Source organism: Cajanus cajan, chromosome 2 (genome assembly GCF_000230855.2).
Source record: "Cajanus cajan strain Asha chromosome 2, NIPB_CcT2T_4, whole genome shotgun sequence".
In the NCBI taxonomy this organism is placed as follows: Eukaryota; Viridiplantae; Streptophyta; class Magnoliopsida; order Fabales; family Fabaceae; genus Cajanus; species Cajanus cajan.
This window is the reverse complement of record NC_138518.1, coordinates 57,521,213-57,540,713: the sequence shown is the minus strand read 5'-3', so window position 1 is coordinate 57,540,713 and position 19,501 is coordinate 57,521,213. Positions and strand designations below refer to the sequence as shown.

Genomic DNA, 19,501 nt, shown 5'->3' with positions numbered 1-19,501 from the left:
ACCCGGCTTGTAAAATTCACATTTTATATGGATCAAATAAGTCTGGCTTGCAAAATAAATGGGTTTATTTTTCTAGCTCATATCCTATCTATAAAAATTCGTGGATAAACAGACCGGTTCGCAAATCTAAATAATAATTCAAAAAATATTTTTTAAAAATAAAATGCATAAAATTATAAGAAAAAAAATCTTTTTATCTATAAGTTAAATTTCATCACATTAAAGATTATCAATAGTTGAAATGGTTTAAAATACTAAATATTAAAATGTTAGAATAAAAATATTTAGAAATACTTATATAATAGTATCAAACTTTCAATAATAAAAATATTAAAATGTCATAAAAATAATTCAAATAATAAATCCATATCAACTAAACATAAATTTAATGTCATAATAATTTAAAAGATTAAATATACAACTTAATATTAAAGTCTTAATATCTAAAAATATTAATTAGAGAAGTCTGTATATCTAGTTCACGAGCCGCAAATTTAATTTGTTAAGTTTGCGAACTTCACAAACTAGATTCAAAATTTAAACACAATTACACGAATTTAAAAAAAAAAATGGGTTTGGTAATCATAAAGTCCGCGGACTTACAAACCAATCCATCAACCTGAATCCATCTAACCATCTGTACGTATAATCCATAATTCATTTGATAACAGTAAGTAGTGGAGTGACTTCTCCTTCGTCTATATTTGGTAAGTAAAGCTTAAGGATTCAACAAGGTGACCTCTGTTGTCTCAAGCATGTTCGGAAACTGAAACTGTTGCTGTCAATGAAAAATGTTACATCCATGATACATTTGGGAAAACCAGTGGGGGAGGAGTCCATTCTATGGGGTGGCAGTGTTTTGAAGACACATTTTTTTAATGTAGCTATACAACTTACAATGACTACATTAATTTGAGAAACCGTTTGCATCATTCCAAACGGGAATCCCCACTTTCTAAGACACAAAAATAAGAAGCAATATGTGTTGCTTTTAGTTAAGTGTGGATTTGGATTAACTTCAATTTTCTACACCAATACAAACACCTTATACATCTTTGGTTGTCTTCTTTCTTAGAGGTCCATTTCTGTTCATATATGAGTCAATTTAGGATGACCTGACATTTTTGCCTTTGCATTTTTTCTTTCATCAAAATATTTTGACCAACAAACATTCTTCATTTTGCATTGAACCAAATGCTTTGTTGTACATATTTAGTATCTTTGCGAGGTTGTACATTGGATCCATATATGCATTTGTGTGTTATCAAATTTAATATTTTTTATTTAATTAAATATTTAACCATATAATTGATTAACTAATTAAGTAAATTTTATTTGTAATTAATTATTCTATTTGTTCTTTATTATAAGTAAAAAAAAAAACAATTCACACATTTTTTGTTTTTAAATATAAGCAAATTTTAACTAATACTTTTCATAAAATGTCTTTTCTTTAATGACATTTCAGTTGCACTATTTTTTTTAATATTTACTAGAGGGAGTGTGATAGACTATGGCCAAGGCCAAGGAATCCAAGAGGTGATATCTTAAAAGAACCAAGAGGAATGAGATGATCTTAAAGACCTTTTTCATATGTTTGTACATATAGTAGTTTCTTTGTATAAGTTTATTTTTGCCTTTGTATTTGTGAGACACTTTACTTGCTTTTAACTAGTGTTTGTATATTGATTTTAGGGTAGGCTACTTGGAGAGTTTAACTCCATTTAACCTCCTTTGTTGATACATTCATTTTATATTTTTTCAGTAAGAAAAAAGGGGTGACATTTAGCAATGTTTGAAAGTGTGACTAGTAATTGGGCCAGAACTGGGCCTAGGCAAAATTTTGCATATTAGACTCATTTTGTTCCTAATTTTTCATAGATTTGATTTAGCTAGGTCTCATCATCATATGATGAACCTAACTAAACCAAATCAAATCAAATATTTTTGAAATAAATCATGAAGCATTTTTGAGCCTTGGCCGCCTAGCCCATTCCTTTTGTTTTTGGCCGAAATTTCTAGCTTCTCCTACAAGCTTTGAAGCTTGCCTTCCAAGCTTCTAAACCTTAGTAGGTTTGGCTGACCTTACCATGGTTCTTAAGTGAACCATGGTCAAGGTTAGTTTCTCCTACAAGTTTTAGAAACCATGGATGGTTAGCTACACCTTACCATGGTTCCTAGTGAACCATGGTTAAGGTTAGCTTCTCCTAGAAGCTACCTCTCCCTATATATTTGTAAGTCTCTCTCTTGTAATCACTTTTGAACATTTTGAGAAATAGAAATCAGATTTATTTCTCATTCAAGAGTCTTATAAACCGTAGAGAACTCTCTCTCTAAGGTTTCTATCAAAGTTTCTTCAAACTTTGCCTTGGTTCCTCAAGCTTCCTTCACAAGCTAGGAAGTAACCGAACCTACTCCATTGCTTCTCCACCATTGGAGAATCCTCCAAGGTGATTCTGCCACCTCAAGGAGTTCAACCTCAAGAGTTTCTTCGGTCCTTTTGCATGGAAGCTTGGATGAACAACAATCTTCACCAAGTAGTTCCATCAGAGTGAGGCACTTCGTGCCTTTAATAATTATACACAGATAAATATTAGAGTTGTAGAATTTATAATTTTTTTTACATTCAAGGGTATAAAGGTCTACTAAAAATAGAGACCTAAAGGGTGATTATTAAAATGTATCCATTTTATAATAGGTATAGATAACAAAAACAATTTAAGAAGAATATCATGAAATTAATAAGATTTAATATAGATAATCAATTTTTTTAATATACATAAAACTATTTTTTTTTCTTATAATAGAGAATAGAAGGTGCACTTACTGAAAATTCAATCATGTTCTAAACACGTGCAGTAGAAATATAAGATCTATTTTATGCTAAAAACACACATGGTAATTGATAGGATATTTAAGAAAGCAAATAAAGTTTACCTGGTTGAAGTCTAAATTTTAAAAATTTTCCTTCAAAACTGTGAAGGTCCCACGTGTATCCACACCGAGACTAATCTTTGCTCATTAACCTTTTGACCGAACAATTTTTTAGCAGAGAATATAATAGAGAAAATAACTAATTTTCTTATGCTTTTTCTGTGTGATTTTTCTCCACATTAGAGCCGTATATTTATAAACATGTAAACATATCTATTCTCTCAGCAACAACATCCATATCCTATCTTCTAAAATATAGGAATTATCAAATGTTCAAAAAATTAGTTTTTATCTTTTCTTATCAAAACCGTTTTTAATTAGGTCAAAATTCAAAGCGAATCTTTCAATTTAAAATTAAAAAATTGACGTGTTTTTCTATCTTAATAAAAACAAATATTATTTATATTTTGATGTTAGTCAAAAATAAATAAATAAATAATATTTTATTTATAAGAAAAGTAATTATTTGATGAAATCAAATTCTTTAATTTAATTATCAAATAATAAATAATGGAAGGAAATTTTAAGTTAATCTTCTAAAGGTTCTTGAAAATATTATTTCATACTATCTAAATGTTAAGGAGTGTTGCTAGACGCAAAATAAATTAATGTAGTTAATTTATTACTGGTTTAATTTTGAACCTACAAGGTCACACATTAATGAGTGTTCTAATCTTTGCTTAAGAAAATTTATTATTTGATACCTCACCAAATAAATATAAATAAGAATGACTTAAAATAGACAACTAAAATAATGTAAAAATTAAAAGAGATAAAAGTCTCATCTCCATACCTTAATAGAAAAGTGAAATCGAGTAAAAGAAATTTGTTTCCCGTTTTTTCTTCATCTCGTTCTTTTTCCCTCTTCTTTCTTAATTTTCTTTCACTCTCTCACGTTCTCTTATTCATTTCTTCCTTCCCATAATCTGATGGTTCCCCACCCATGCCTATTTATAAATAACTTTGTAATGATTATCATTAGTTAAATTCTAATGATATATATTTTAATTACTTCATATTTACACGAGCTAATTACTCTACAATAAATGTTTTAGATAAGCATTAATCTTATTTTTCTAAAACAATCTTACGGTAAAAAATTTTCTATAAAATTTTATTATTATTATTATTATATTAACAGTTACTATTTTAATAGTTATATATATATATATGTTCTTATATTTGATATATTTATAAAAACAATATTAATAATTCATAACGATTAATCATTATTGATGTTCATTTATTTATTTATTTTTACAAATAAAAATTTAAAATAATTTAAAATTATTAAAATAATATGATTATATATTATTTAGATTTATTTAATCTACTAAAATGTCATATAAAAAATTGAAAATATTAAAATTATCTAATAATATTATTAACCATTGTATCGGAAATTTAGAATATCACATAAGTCCTGGAGGAATGAATTTCATAGAAGAAAAAAAAAAAAGAGCGATATAGAAGGAAATAATATTGAGAAAGTGATATTTAAGAAAATATTAAATATTTTTAGTATTATTGGAATAAAAAAATCTGCAAGAGAAATTTTGGTTTAGCTATCAAGTGCCAAGGGCACTGCTGATTAGAATCCGAAGGATTCGTGTTTAAGTGTCAGAATATACTGAAAATCCGTATCGCAACACTACAACTTGCGTGGTTCTTGAGCTCACATAGTAATCTAACAATACAAATTTTTTTATATATCAAAATTAGAATCATGGCACCAAAGTTTAAACCTATTTTCTACTTCAACCTCACTATTAAGCCGATTAACTCAACAATTAGCACAAGTAATTGTATTATTAATCGAGAATTGTGATTCCATATCTTTAAAATATAATTATAATTAAAAGTATATATCTTTATGGTAAACATATAATCGAAGGTAACACTTTATAATAGATTTGAAGTTATATCTCTTAATTAAAAAATAATAAATAATTCAACAACACATACCAAACAGTTCCTGCCACATACGTCTCCTTTATTAATCAACTAACAGTTTCTAGTTTCAACATGACAACAACCTTAACAAGAAACCCTTTATTAATCCTCCTGTTTCATCACATGGGTGTCTCAAAATTTTCATCTTTCACAGCATGAACATTACAAAGCCATGCTCTCACCATTTTCTAAGCCGGCTTTCTGTGTAATCTGTATGTGTATGCTAAGTAGCTAACTTTTTCTTTTTCCCTCAGACAAACCTCTATCTGTATCTAAAAATTCATGGCACCCTCTATTATTTTCTCTCTGCTTTCCCTTCTGTTGGTTCCAACAAGTGGTTATGTGCAGCCCCCTGAAGAGGGTTTCATCTCTGGGGTCATATCTGACAAGGGTCTTGATTATGCCAAGGAGTTGCTGATAGAGAAGGGTATTGCCTCCATTGTGATGCTTCAGCTGCCAGAGATTGAGAATTCTGCCCAAGTCCCTTTTGTTGGAAACGCTAAAGTGGTTCTTTCTGACATCACAATCAAGGATGTTCTAGTCAATTCTTCATCTGTTAAGACTGGAGAGAGTGGTGTTGTTGTAGCTGTTTCAGGTGCCACTGCCAATTTGAGTATAAGGTGGAGGTACTCTGTCAGCTCTTGGTTAATCCCAATTGGAATTTCAGATAGTGGGAATGCTTCAGTAGAGGTAAAAAAGCACAACAATTTCTCTCATTTTATGCTTGGTCTTTTATTTGTGGCTGCTGTTGTAGATTTTTATTGAATTCAAGTTCGGAAGATTTGACTTTGTGAAGCAAATAACAAATATTTTCTTGAAGTTAATTATTTGGGACATGTTTAGTTAAACTTCTCCAGAAACACTTCTAGAAGAGAAACATAAGCAGAAAAAATGAAATAAGATCTTCCATAAGTTAAAATTAGCTTAAGCAAAAACTAATTTGTAGAAGTTTTCTCTTGTTAGTTTCTACAAAATATTATTTTTATGTGTAAATTAGTTTTAACTTATGAAAAAATTTATTTCAATTTTTCTTCTAGAGAAGTTTATCTAAACATATCCTGGTCATAAATGGTTAGCCTGCTTGTCCTAGGAAATCTATAGAGAAGATTGTTTGAATGAAATTTTGCATAGTCATGCAATTGGAATTGAATCAACTTAGTAAAACACAGCCAATTCTTCTATATAACAAGTGGATTCCGAACCACAGCCGTAAAGATCATGGGACTGGTTAAAAAGTGTTTTGATTGCTGTGCACTATGCAGAATTCAATTTCAAACTTCATTATCTTGTTCGTGTAAGTTGAGCTAATTATAAGATCGAAAAAGGAAGAACAAAGAATATCTATAATTATTTCTTTAACTTTGTAAAATTTGTGGCTAAAATGAAATCATAAACAAGCAACTGCTTTTATTTATTTATAAAAAATATAGAACTCCAGGTCATAAGTCATTTGGAAGAGCTTCTATGAAGCTAGTTTAGACATATTTTTTCATATAAACATGGGCCGTCTGATTTGAGAAATTGAGAATATATTTTCTGTTTTAATGTTCTATTATTACATTTAATTACAAAAATATCACCTTAAAGAAAAACAGAAACAAAAGAAGTTAGTTTTTGATTATGCTTATAAAGTGGCCTCACATTGAAGCTTAACAAAATAGGCTTATTCAACAAGATCTTATTGAACAATCACTTAATTGTGTTTTTTTTACACCATAAACTCAAAGGAAAAAAATGTTGTATATAGATGACCAATTAAACAAATGTATTTCAGTTTCACTATCTGATAGGCAAAAACCTGTTGAAATAACAGACTTTTAGTGCCTAAAAACACACACACATGGTGTTCACTCAATAATATTCCTCACTTTAGTTGTGTTGTACTATGTTTGGAAGGTTACAGGTATGCAAGTGGGACTTACAGTAAATTTAAGGAACCAAGAAGGATCTCTAAAGTTAACTCTCTTAGATTATGGATGTTATGTGGGAGACTTATCTATAAAGTTGGATGGTGGGGCATCTTGGCTTTACCAACTGTAAGAAATCTTCTTAAGCCATGTTTCTGAAAAATGGGCAATGTTCACATATTCTTTATTTTTGAGAATTATTCTTTGCTTTTTGGTACATTCCAATGATGAGCATTTGTTAAACAACTACTATCACAAAGCTTTATTTCAATTTTATTCTCAACTGCTTTGTTCTTTTGTAAAGTGTGACTTGAAAGAAAGAGAGCAGAGAAGAGCTGCTTCAATTAATTCTGGAACAATAATTTTTCTTGGGAATTCAGAGCAAAAGTTTGTAGATTATGTGAACTTATTTTAAAAAGATACAGATAAATCTTTTGCTTACTACCGAAGAATGAAGATGCATATATTGACAAAGTTAGTTAGAATACTTTCTTCTTTAGCCTTTCTGTTTGTCATATTCCTGAAGTCTTTACCAGTACTACAATGGCCATAGGGTCCAGACAAAGTTAACATTATTAAGAACATAATTAAGGTGGAAAAAATAACTTTTATTTTGGTCTCAAGATTTAGCAGCATGATTGTGTAAGAAGTAAGACAGCTAAAGGAGATGATCCCAAATTTACTGTTCCATGGTTTAATTTTGGTTATATTTATGAGTGTAATATAGTAATCCCTATGTAGTTCCTGAGTCAAGACTTACATTCATGAAGAGAAAAGGAGAAAAAACACAAATCAGTATTTACGTAGAGATTCCAGAATTCAGGCTTTCATATTTTAGGATTAATTTGCCAATCGCAAAGTTTTGTGTTTTGTGGCTTCTTGATTCTTGAATTTGGTGAACTTGGATTAAAGAATAAGTGCATCTATTCCCCTTTATTGCTTCTAGGTGAAGTGGCTAGACTTCATATGAAGATAGGTCTGTCCTTGATTACACGATGACACAAATATGATGATTCTTAACTGAAAGTTAATAAAATCGTTTAGTTAATTTTCCTATGTGATGTTTTTATTTTTGGCGTAAGGAATCTTAGCGAGTAATATTATAAAAGTGGTTTTCCTTTTCAGACATTAGTTAATTGATAACACAAGCATTTTTTTTCTTCATGATATTATGAACTTGGGTAACATATGGTCCTATATAACTTTGATATTATGCCATTGACATCTTTATATTTGTTTCAGGCTAGTAGATGCTTTTGAAGGGAATATAGCATCTGCAGTTGAAGAGGCAATTTCAGAGAAAATAAGAGAAGGAATAGAGAATATTGACAATTTATTGCAATCTATTCCAAAGCAGATCTCACTAGACAAAACCTCTGCACTAAATGTTTCTTTTGTCGGCAATCCTGTGTTGAGTAATTCCTCTATTGCAATTGCAATTAATGGCTTATTCACAGGGAAAAATGAAGCTTCAGTACTTCAAGGTTACCAGAAAGGATTGAAGATTTCTTCTGCCTGTGGTGGTTTACCAAAGATGATAAAGCTTTCAATACATGAAAATGTGTTCAAATCTGCCTCCCTGGTTTACTACTATGTAAGTTTCTGAAAATTTAATTTCTTACTTTTCATGCCTTAGTTCAATCTATTAGTGATGTATAGTAGCTTGTTATAACCTGTATTACATGGGATCTAAGTTAGGATTTCTGTTCATAAATTTTTTACCTTTAGACTCTGACAATCAAAACATTGCAGAAGAAACAATTAGATAATTATGTGAAACCAAGAAGTGGACATTCTTGGTTGGATCAAAGCATCATCTTTTTACGGTGTGCATAATTTAGATATGCATATCAATGATGTGCATTCATTAATGAAGGTTAGGAGCTCTGATGTCGTTAGCTTCTCTCACTGAATTTGGGATAGAGGGTCACTGCTTGAGCTCAAATAGACATTAGATTGCTAAGATACATCATAATAGCTTAGAATTGAGTCCTTTATTCATTTGTTTCTATATGACATGATAGTGCTGATTCTATTTTTTAGACTAATTAAATGGCTTCTGTTGGTGCGTTGGGAACAAAAAATCTTTTCTTCTTTTCTTTATGCACAAAAATGAGAGAATACACAAAACACCAAAAAAGAAATAGGAAAAGATTACACAAAATTTATTTAACGTGGTTTCACTCTCATGCCTACATCCATAAGGATGTTCATTATCTCCAAATATATTACACGTATGTTCTTGAAAATCTTCCCTTCAAGTTTTGGGAGTGGAACTTGAAAATCCCTCATCGCAAGTTTTATGGTTGAAACTTAAAAACTCTTTCTTCACAAATTTTATGGGTGAAACTTGAAAACCCCTCCCTCAAAAGTTTTTTTGGCTAAACTTGGAAATCCTTCTTCATATAACCCCCTTGTCTAATTTAAGGTAGTGATCCCCTCTATAGGTTAGGTGATTCTTTTCATCTCAAGAGTTTCTATTTATTGACCTAATATCTTAATTTTAAAATAGGAAACAAATCCCTAAAATAAATACAATATATTTCAATTTTAAACCATATTCTGAAAAATTAATATCTTTTAAAATCTAAACAATATCTTAGAGATTTGAATTTTAAAATTTTAAATGTTTTCCCAACAGTGAACAAGTATGAATGATAGTTCCATATAAGTTAGATATGTTGAGTAACATATAAGTGAGAAGAACCTGTAGATCTATTGCCTTACGATTTTGGTTAAGATATGGTGTTCAATTCTGTTGTGTGGTTTGTTCATGATTCATTGATGAATTTTTCTCCTTTTTTTAACTTCTCCTCGTATTTTAAACAATTGATATTAGAGTCAATGATTCGACAAAGTAACGGCTTAGACAAGTATTAGGCAATAGAAGGCGGTGTATTTTCCCATATTTCCAACAGCTTCAATTAATTGTTCATACTTAAGCATTTATGTTGGATGCTTTTATAGTATTATAGATTGAAATACAGTTTTACAGTTTTTGTTGTTCTTGTGCTCAGGCAGGTAAAATGCAATTGATTATTGATGAACTGCCTGATCAGGCCATTTTGAACACTGCTGAATGGAGATTCATAGTTCCCCAATTATACAAGCGATATCCAAATGATGACATGCAGCTTAATATCTCTGTATCTGCGACACCATTTATACAAGTGACCTACCAACATGTTGCTGCAACTATTTTTGTAGATATAACAATTAATGTTTTGGAAGACGGCGAGGTCATACCTGTTGCATGCATCTCAGTGGTATGCTAAGTTAATCCAGAAAAGGAAGCTAATGTGCTTATGTTGATGGTTAAAAATTCCTAAAGCTAACAATCTTTGAAGGAGCTAAACATCATGATGTACTTCTTTTCGGCATTCAGATTAAGCTATATGAGGCATTCAAACTGTTTTTGTTTTCATATTACCATATAGAAAACAAATCAACATTTTGATCTTTTGACTGAAGTTTCAAAGTAGCTAGTAATTTTTTTCTGCCTTAGCATGTGCATGATCTCATCTATGTTAGGACTCAAGAGTGTGGCCATGATCAGTATATATTTGTCCTATCTAACAAGTTCCATTATTTTTGCTTATGCTACAGGAAATTAGTGCTTTATGTTCTGTGGAAATTGTAGGAAACAATATTTCCGGAAGGCTCAAATTACAAAATTTTTCTACATACTTGAAATGGAGCAAAATAGGGAAACTGCACATGAATCTGATCCAGGTAAATCAGACTAAAAGTATTCATATTCATATATATATATATATATATATATATATATATATATATATATATATATATATATATATATATATATATATATATATATATATATATATATATATATATATGAGGAGGGTTTAAACGACACCGGTGTAACTTTTACTAAGTGTTACACCGCTTAATAACTTTATATTAAATGTGAATTTTGAAAATCCAACTGTTAGATTGAAAGTTCATATCTCTTAGATCATATATGTCAAATTTTGTTAAAATTGAACAACAATTTAAAGGTAATCAAAGTGTTCATATTTTACTATATTTTGAAATGTATATATTACGTCAATTTTGTTTTATGAGAATGAAGTATCAAATCATCTTAGATTAATATAAAATTTAATATATATGATCTAAGAGATATGAACTTTCAATCTAACGGTTGGATTTTTCAAAATTCACATTTAATATAAAGTTATTGAGCGGTGTAACACTTAATAAAAGTTACACCGGTGTCGTTTGAACCTTCCTCTCTCTCTCTCTCTATATATATATATATATATAAAAGAGATCCACTTACTCCACTTAATAACCCACGTTTTATCATTGAATTAAAAGTTTTTAATACATAATTTTTAAAAAGATTAAAAATTATTTGATATTTTATTTCATTAATTCAAATAGACGGATAATTATAAAAGTATTTTATACGTTAATTTGAACTAATAAAATGCAGTATTAAATAATTTTTTAAATTTTTAAAAAATTTGTAGACTTAATCTACACATTAGAAACTTTTGATTCAACAGTTAGATCGTTAAAATTTGATGTAAAACGTGAATTATTGAGTGAAGTAAGTTTAGATAAATTTACTTTTGGACTATGTGAATCCCTCCTCGTATATTTAATTTAAACTTAGATGAAACAAAACTACATATGTGACCAAATGATTTCCACCTAGGCTAGCAATTCGATCCATTAGTGTTTCTGTTTTAAACTTGTAATTATACATTTTCTTACCATAAACAATATTGGTGTACATCCTTGATTTTATTAACATGAATCGATAAGATGAATCATCTGTTAACCATGTTCACTTGGTTATTGACCTTGGTTAAGAGTTTGGATAAACTTATCTCAAAACATTTCTTAGAGAAAAAAATAAGAATGAAAATCAAAATAAATTTCTCCACAAAACTAGCTTATGCATAAGTTAGAAATAAGATTTTAGAAGTTAATAAGAAAAAAACTTCTACAAATTATCAGATGCATAAGCAAATTTTAACATAAAAAAAATTATTTCATTTTTATCTTATTTTTCTCTTCTATAAATGCTTTTGAAGAAATTTACCCTAATAGACCCTAATTGTAAAATGTCCAAAGGTGCCAAGTTTATGTTGTAGTGTATTTACAGTATATCATTTCAAGTTGTCTGCATTTATGTTACAGCAGCTCAATCATTTGATTAAGGAAAAGAGAAGGGAGCACCTGTAACATTCGTTACAGGCACCTTTTCACACATTTTGCTCTTATGCTTCAATTTTCACCTTTTGGATTCATTTACAATTCTGCAAGTAGTATAGATTAGCACATCTGTAACTTCCTCTCCTAAGTACCCAAAAAAAAAAAATCTAATCTCTATTTTCAAATATTTGATTGCTAAACCTTAATCATTGTCTATCCTTCCAAGTACAAATTTAGCTCACTCTTCAACTTTTGTCAATATTTGCAGTCACTAATGTCAAGTGTCCTCAAAACCGTCATTCTTCCATACTTGAACTTCAAATTAAATAGAGGATTTCCATTACCAATTATTGATGGTTTTGGCTTTCAGAATGCAAATATCTTGTACACTCAACCATGGATTGCGGTCTGTAGTGATGTTTTCTTAGAAGATTACTACTATCTAGGTCAACACTCAGCATATGCTTCATAAAATAAAACTACAATGAAAACTTGTCTGCTGTATATTTGTGTTAGATGGTTGTAAAGTGTGAAGAAGATATATATAGAAACCCATTTTGTAAGTTACTTGTGTACATATCACAGTTAGTGTACCTTTTGGATTTAGCCTTGTAAACACGCCATCCTGCCATGAAGATTACTTGTTGAAAATTTATGCCATTATTTTTGTCATTGTATGTCAACACTACATCATTTTTTACATTACCATACTATAAACCAAGTGCATGGTTGTTTATAACTCATGCTTAGACAATAATCTTTTTCTTTTTAAAAAAAGAAAAATTTGACAAAGAAAAGTTCCAACTGGCACTAAGGTATTACTTCCAACTTATGCCTAGGCAATGAAGTGTTGGCCACGCAAGAAACAAGCATTGATGTGTTGTGGTTCATTAATCTTGACTTTTGATTAATGCATGTTTGTTGAAACCATGGCATGTCCAATTAATGTCGCTGATGAAAAGCTTATAAATTATAATACGTCTCTTCTGATAAAATTCCAAGATTAACAACTCGCAGGCACATTTAATGGCTTTATTGAAGCCATATTGATGTTATGTCACTGATGAAAAAACTTATAACACGTGCCTTCTAACAAAATTTCAAGATTAATTATGTAAAAAAAAATTAAACTAATCTAATTCCTATTGACTTTTGAAGCCATTTCTATGGTTCATAGTGAGTTCACTAGACCTAGCAGCCAATCAAAGAAATGAGTTATTATTCACAACCCTCATTTTACTATTTAAACCCCTTTTAAATAAAAATTTGTCCATTCTTCATTTCCATACTTTTCTTCCATCAATATTTAGTTTATCTTCAAGTATTGTCATTAAGCGATAATGTGATATTGATAGTCACATGATTTGTCACATCATCGACTAGTCTGAAATGACAACTTTTATGTGCAAAATTTTGGATAAATTAAGTTTTTGGTCTTTAATTTAATTGTGAAATTCACTTTTAGTATCTCAACAATTTTTTGACTGATCTTATTCTTTCATATTTTTTTTCAAGAAATTCATTTTAATTTCTTACTATTTTTTTATTAATATTATTATCTTAATTATTGTTCATTATTTTTAGTCCTTCTTATCAAAACCTTTTTGTTAAGTAATAATGCAGTAGTCATGTGACATGCCGGATGAATTATTAATTTGACATAGCTGTCACATAAAATGTTATTGGTTTAAGGTATTTTTAGTGACTCTAAGATGCTACAATTTATTTTTATTTTGTGATGTAAAGTTGGTAGAAAACAAATATAAAAATTTGAATGAAAAAAAAAACCAAAGAAAACACAATAAGTAAAGTCAACAAGTCACATTGTTCAAATGAACAATGCATTTTAAAATTCTCATGATATTGAAGTTTGTTGTGGTCATCTCACTCTCTTGCCATTATCACCACTTTGTGTTTATCATCTAAGCATGGTGGTACTCACGGAACAAAAAAGGTTTTTGGAAACAAAGTTAAAATAGAAGGTTTTATCATATGTTTGAGAAGTGAGTTTGTGGATTGGAGTTTGGAAGGTTCAAAGGTCCAAAGTTCTTTGATTTTGATGCTTGGCATCTTGATTTATGAATTTAGTGGTTTGTGATTTTGGATCATGGTTCAATGAGGTATTGATTTGCATATTGAAAGTTGTTATTTATATTAATTACTATATTTTTTTATTTCTTTCAAAATTTCAAACTCCTTTTTAGACGATTTTCAATGTTAATTTTTTTTTAACAACTTAGAAATGTCTCTAACAAGCAGCATTTCACCACATGATTATTACATCAAATTAGTATTCACATGAAAAATCACTTGTTGGTTGGTATGTGATCACTTAATAATGATACTTGATGGAAGAACCTGAAAACAATGATGAACAATAATTAAGGATTAAGATTAATTAAAAAATTGTTGAAGTACTAAAAGAATTTCATATAAAGATAATAGATTAAGATTGGTAAAAAAATTGTTAAAAAACTTAAATTTCATAAAAAGATAAAAGAAAAAAAAAAGTTTAGAAAATATTACTTGTAACTATCATGTCTCACTTAACAATGATATATACTTAACAACACAGATAACAAAATGTTGAATTGTTGAAAAGGAAAAAGTATAGAAATTAAGACTAGCCAATTTTTTATTTAGAGTCTAAAAATAAAATTCAAGAAATATTTAGTGACCAAAAATATATTTTAATCATTTTATACATTCATAATATTTTTATTGCCTATAAATTAGAAAACATTCTTAATCATGTTTGTTGTGACATGATTCATTTAAACTATTTGGTCTTAGAGAATTTTTTCATATATGGTCCAAAAATTAGGATAATTTAAAAGAAAATTAAGTGACCATGTTATTGGTACATATTAATTTTGATTATGACTATCTCCTCTAATGTCTTTAATAGTCTCTCCTTTCAAATACTAATTTTTTTTTATCTATTCGACTTGAACTCAAGACATTGCTTTCAATAATAATGATTAGTTGAGCTCTTATATGCAGAAATCATTCTTTACAATCTTTTATCATTGGAGCATTTTTACGTAGATATACAAAATAAGAATTATTCATAAATTTTTTTTAAAAAAAGGAGTTATTAATTAATTATATATATATATATATATATATATATATATATATATAGGAATTATTTTAAGAGTAAATTTACCTAATCTTAGTCTATTCAATAATTTATGTGTTGCATTAAATTTCAAGATTTGGTCTGTTCTACAAAATTAAAGTCTGAGTTTAACCTATTATCTTTTATAAGTTTGATCTACCCTTTTTAAAGTCTAACTTGATCTATTAACCTATTTAAAAAATCTATTTATATTAATAATATTGATTAGGTCAATAAAATTAGTTTTTAGAAAATCAACAAATTTATTTTTCAAATATAATTTACTCATATTATTAAAATTTAAATTTTAAAATACAAGAGAAAAAGTGAATCATTTTCTATTAAAGGGATAATTCATGCATAGTCATGTATGTTAATGTATATTTACATACAAGTCATAACCTTATAAACCTATAATAAACCTATAATGAAAAAAATAATTTGATAAAAAAGTATTTTAAATATTGATAATTTGCTTTTCTTTTATAAATTATTTGCTCATTATATTTTTAATAATATATGTATATTAATTTTTTTATTATATTATATAAATAAATTTATTTTTAAAATATTTTTTTTCAATATTATTAAAATTTAAATTTTAAAAGAAAAAATGAATATTTTATTGCAGGACAATTTATGTTTAGTCGTATGTTGATGTACACTTGACGTACACATATGCACAAGTCATAAGTTTATAAACTTATAATAAAAAATAAATAAAATGTATAAAAAAAATATTTTAAATATTGATAATGTGTTTTTATTTTATAAATTTATTTTTTATTTATATTTTTAATAATAAATTTATATTAATTTTTTATTATATTACATAAATAAATAACTTAACCTATTAGGTCTAATAAATTTTTTTATAAGCCTAACTTTAACCTTTTTTATATAAATAAATATTTTGAGAAGCCTAAACTTAACATTTTTATTAAACAAATCAGGTTAGGCTTTAAAGAGATTAAGTTATAAGTTCTTATTTAAGGTCTAACTTATTTTCATTCATAATCCAACTATTGAAATAAAATTTTTAATGTATAGAAAAGTTTCCAATTTTTTTAAAAATTTAAAAATTATTTGATGTTTTGTTTCATCAATTCAAATTGACGGATAATTAATCATAAAAGTATTTTATACGTTAATTTGAATTAATGAAACAGAATATCAAATAGTTTTCAATTCTTAAAAAAATTTGTAGGTTTAATCTATATATTAAATTAATTTAGCAGTTGAATTGTTGAAACATGGTGTAAACCTATCCATGGATAGGTAAGAGACAACCTAGTGAACCAAAACATCTTAATAGCTAGAGAAAAATAAAGTAAAAACAGTTCACATAGTAGACTAGTGATGAACAAAATGGAAGTGGTGCACATTTTTGCCTAGCAACATGACACTTGTATAACTCTCTCACAAACCGTGAAAACAAGCTTTTGGGAGAGTTATACAAGTGTCATGTTGTTAGGCAAAAATGTGGAGTGTTGCACCTAGAAGGCAAGAGTTTAGTAATTGAAAGCATCACTAGCTTATGCTTTAACCCGAGTAGCATGGGACACATGAGAGGGTGAAAAGAACCTCCATGGGGGAGTGAAATAGAACATGACTTGGTTAAGGGAAACCATCATAGTTCTAGCGAAAGCGAGTTTTCATAGGGCAATTGTTATTGCTTATGAACTTGAACTTGGGTGATCTATCCATGACCAGGATGAAGCTTGGGTGAAACTAAGTGGAGGTCCTAATCGATTGAGGTCGAAGAATTAGTAGATGGGTTGTGGTTAAGGGTGAAATGTCACTCGAACTCAAAACTAGCTAGTTCTCCCTAAAATGCATCAAGACGCAATAGTTAACTAGATATTTAGGGATAAAGCACTATTTTGGTGCCGATCGCGAGAGTAGTATTAAATCGAGCCAAACTCTAAATATTTGACATTACCTCTATATATATATATATATATATATATATATATTATTTTTTAACAAAATAAATTTAAATGAAAATATAAAATAGTGGAGTCCATTGTAAAACTTCCATAATGTGAATTAAGAACTCAAGATAGGTTTTTCCATTGAATTGAAACAAAAATTAAATAAATTGTTTATATTTTATATGACATTGAGATACTCACAAAAAAAATATATTAGAACCCAAAATAAGTTTTGCTAATAGAGATATTATAAGGAAATCAAGTTTAGTTGCATTATCATTTCATATTTTGTTTTGCTACCTTGAAACACCAAAATTATGATATGTTAGCTTTTGTATCTCTTATATTAATTTATTGATCATGACATTTTCATCAATGTCCTTGTGATCTCCCTAGCCGCGAAAGAAATTACGACACCATTTGTAATTCATAAAAGTATGGTGCAAGTTAAAATTCACTGCGGTTCAGCCTCTGAAATTTCACACTATAATATAAAATTCTTTGGAATCTTGAGGTCTAATTTAAGTCTATCCATTAGCCCCTCTCCATCTTTTGAACTCCTTTTACGTCCAAACCACTGTGTGATAATTGGCGGTTCATGTGAATCAAAGCCGGAACATTTTCTTCTTTTTTCTTATCTTTACATGTAATTACCCAACTACTCTTATAATTAATTTCTCTTTAATTTATGGCTTCTGCATTAAAATATTCTATCTTTTCACTTTTAGCCACGCAAATTTTAAAGCAATTGTCTCTTAGGCATCAACTTTGTTTTGTTATGATGGATTGTGATAGAGTGGATTTTCATATAGGAATAAACATTTGAAATCGATAGATTAATTTGTGGTTTATTTAAGATCATCACAATGGATCTATCTTAATTAATTCTATGGTAGAATTAAAATAATTGTGCTTATGTGTACGGAAAGTTATTAAATATAAGTGTCTCGATGAAGTCAGGGAGAGGAGACACTCATGAGTTCAATTTTATCTATAGAGTTCATAAATGATTGTAAAAGATGTAATAAAACTTACTTTTAGAGTAATATATATATATATAAAAGGAAAAATCTATTTATTTTAAGATGTAGTTTATTTTACTCAATAACTCAAAATTTATATTAAATTTTAACGATTTAATTATTAAATTTAAAATTTTTAATGCGTAGATTAAACTTACAATTTTTTTTAAGAAAATGAAGATTATTTAATATTTTGTTTTTTTTATTAAATTTTTTTTGATTAAAATATTTTGTTTTGTAATTTAAACTTAACTCTTAAAACACTACTAGAAAAGTGTCATTTTCTTGCAAATTTTCCTGCAAAAAAATATTCGCAGAAATTTTTTGCGAATTTTCTTACAAAAAAATATCCGCGGAAATTTTTTGCGAATTTTCCTGCAAAAAAAATATTCGCAGAAATTTTTTGCGAATTTATTTGCGAAAAATAATTTACAGATATTTCTTACAAAATTTGTTACAATTTTAATAATCATAGAAATTTTTTTCTATGGTAAAAATTTGCAGAAAATATTGTAAGAATTTTATTTTGTTTCTTGCAGATTTTCTTGCAAAAATAAATTCGTAAGTAATGTTTACTAAATGGTAGAAAAAATTTGCAGGTAACTTTTCTTGCGAATTTTCTTACAAATTTTAATCCGCAGGAAAAATAAAAAAAATATATTTAAATTTATAAGTTTAATATTTTAAAAAAACTTCAAGTCCCACATCGATTGAAAATAAAGCAATTAAAGAGTATATAAGTTGGGACAACACTTACCTTACAAGTTGATTTATATGGTTGAGTGTTACGCTTATAATCTACAATCTTAGAATTTAAAAGATTATGTATCACATGTTGGAGGCATGGAAACAAATGCTTCGGATGAATTCATTGTGAGCATTTGAAAGTTAAAAAATTATTGATAGAATTTATAGTAATTTCTTTAATTTTTTTCGTAAAAAATGTTCCTGCAAAATTTCTTTCAAAAAAATTCGCAAGAAACTTTCCTGCAAATTTTCCTACGAATTTTTTTTTGCAGGAAACTTTCTTACAAATTTTATTTTGCAGGAAACTTTCCTGCAATTTTTTTTCGCAAGAAATTTCGCAGGAAAATTTCTTGCGAATTTTAAAATTTGCAAAAAAATATTATCCACGAAAGTATTACCTGGAGATAAAATTTCGCAGGAAAATTTGCAAGAACAATGTTTCCTGCGAATTTTTATAAAAAATTTGCAAGAAAAGTCGCATGTAATAAAAGAAATTCTAGTAGTGAAATAAGTAGATCTCTATATATAGAATAATAATTTTCATTTTATAAATTCATTTTTATAAAATTAGATTAAACTCATAATTCACTTCTTTAAATGTAAAGTAGTGACATTTTTATAATTAATAACATTACTTTTAAAATCGATTGAACATTAACGGATTTTAAAAATACTTACAAAATAAATTACACA

At 27.9% G+C, this 19,501-nt stretch overlaps 1 protein-coding gene across 1 annotated transcript; it reads left to right on the top strand.

Annotated features, from left to right (window-relative positions):
• Positions 1 to 4,950: 4,950 nt before the first annotated feature.
• On the top strand, positions 4,951 to 12,667 carry LOC109811327 (putative BPI/LBP family protein At1g04970). The gene is made up of 6 exons (XM_020375031.3): positions 4,951 to 5,577; positions 6,784 to 6,923; positions 8,037 to 8,388; positions 9,812 to 10,060; positions 10,401 to 10,526; positions 12,253 to 12,667. Exons 1-6 carry the CDS (start codon positions 5,170 to 5,172, stop codon positions 12,454 to 12,456), a joined length of 1,479 nt encoding a protein of 492 aa, XP_020230620.1. The 5' UTR covers positions 4,951 to 5,169; the 3' UTR covers positions 12,457 to 12,667.
• The last annotated feature ends 6,834 nt before the right edge of the window (positions 12,668 to 19,501 follow it).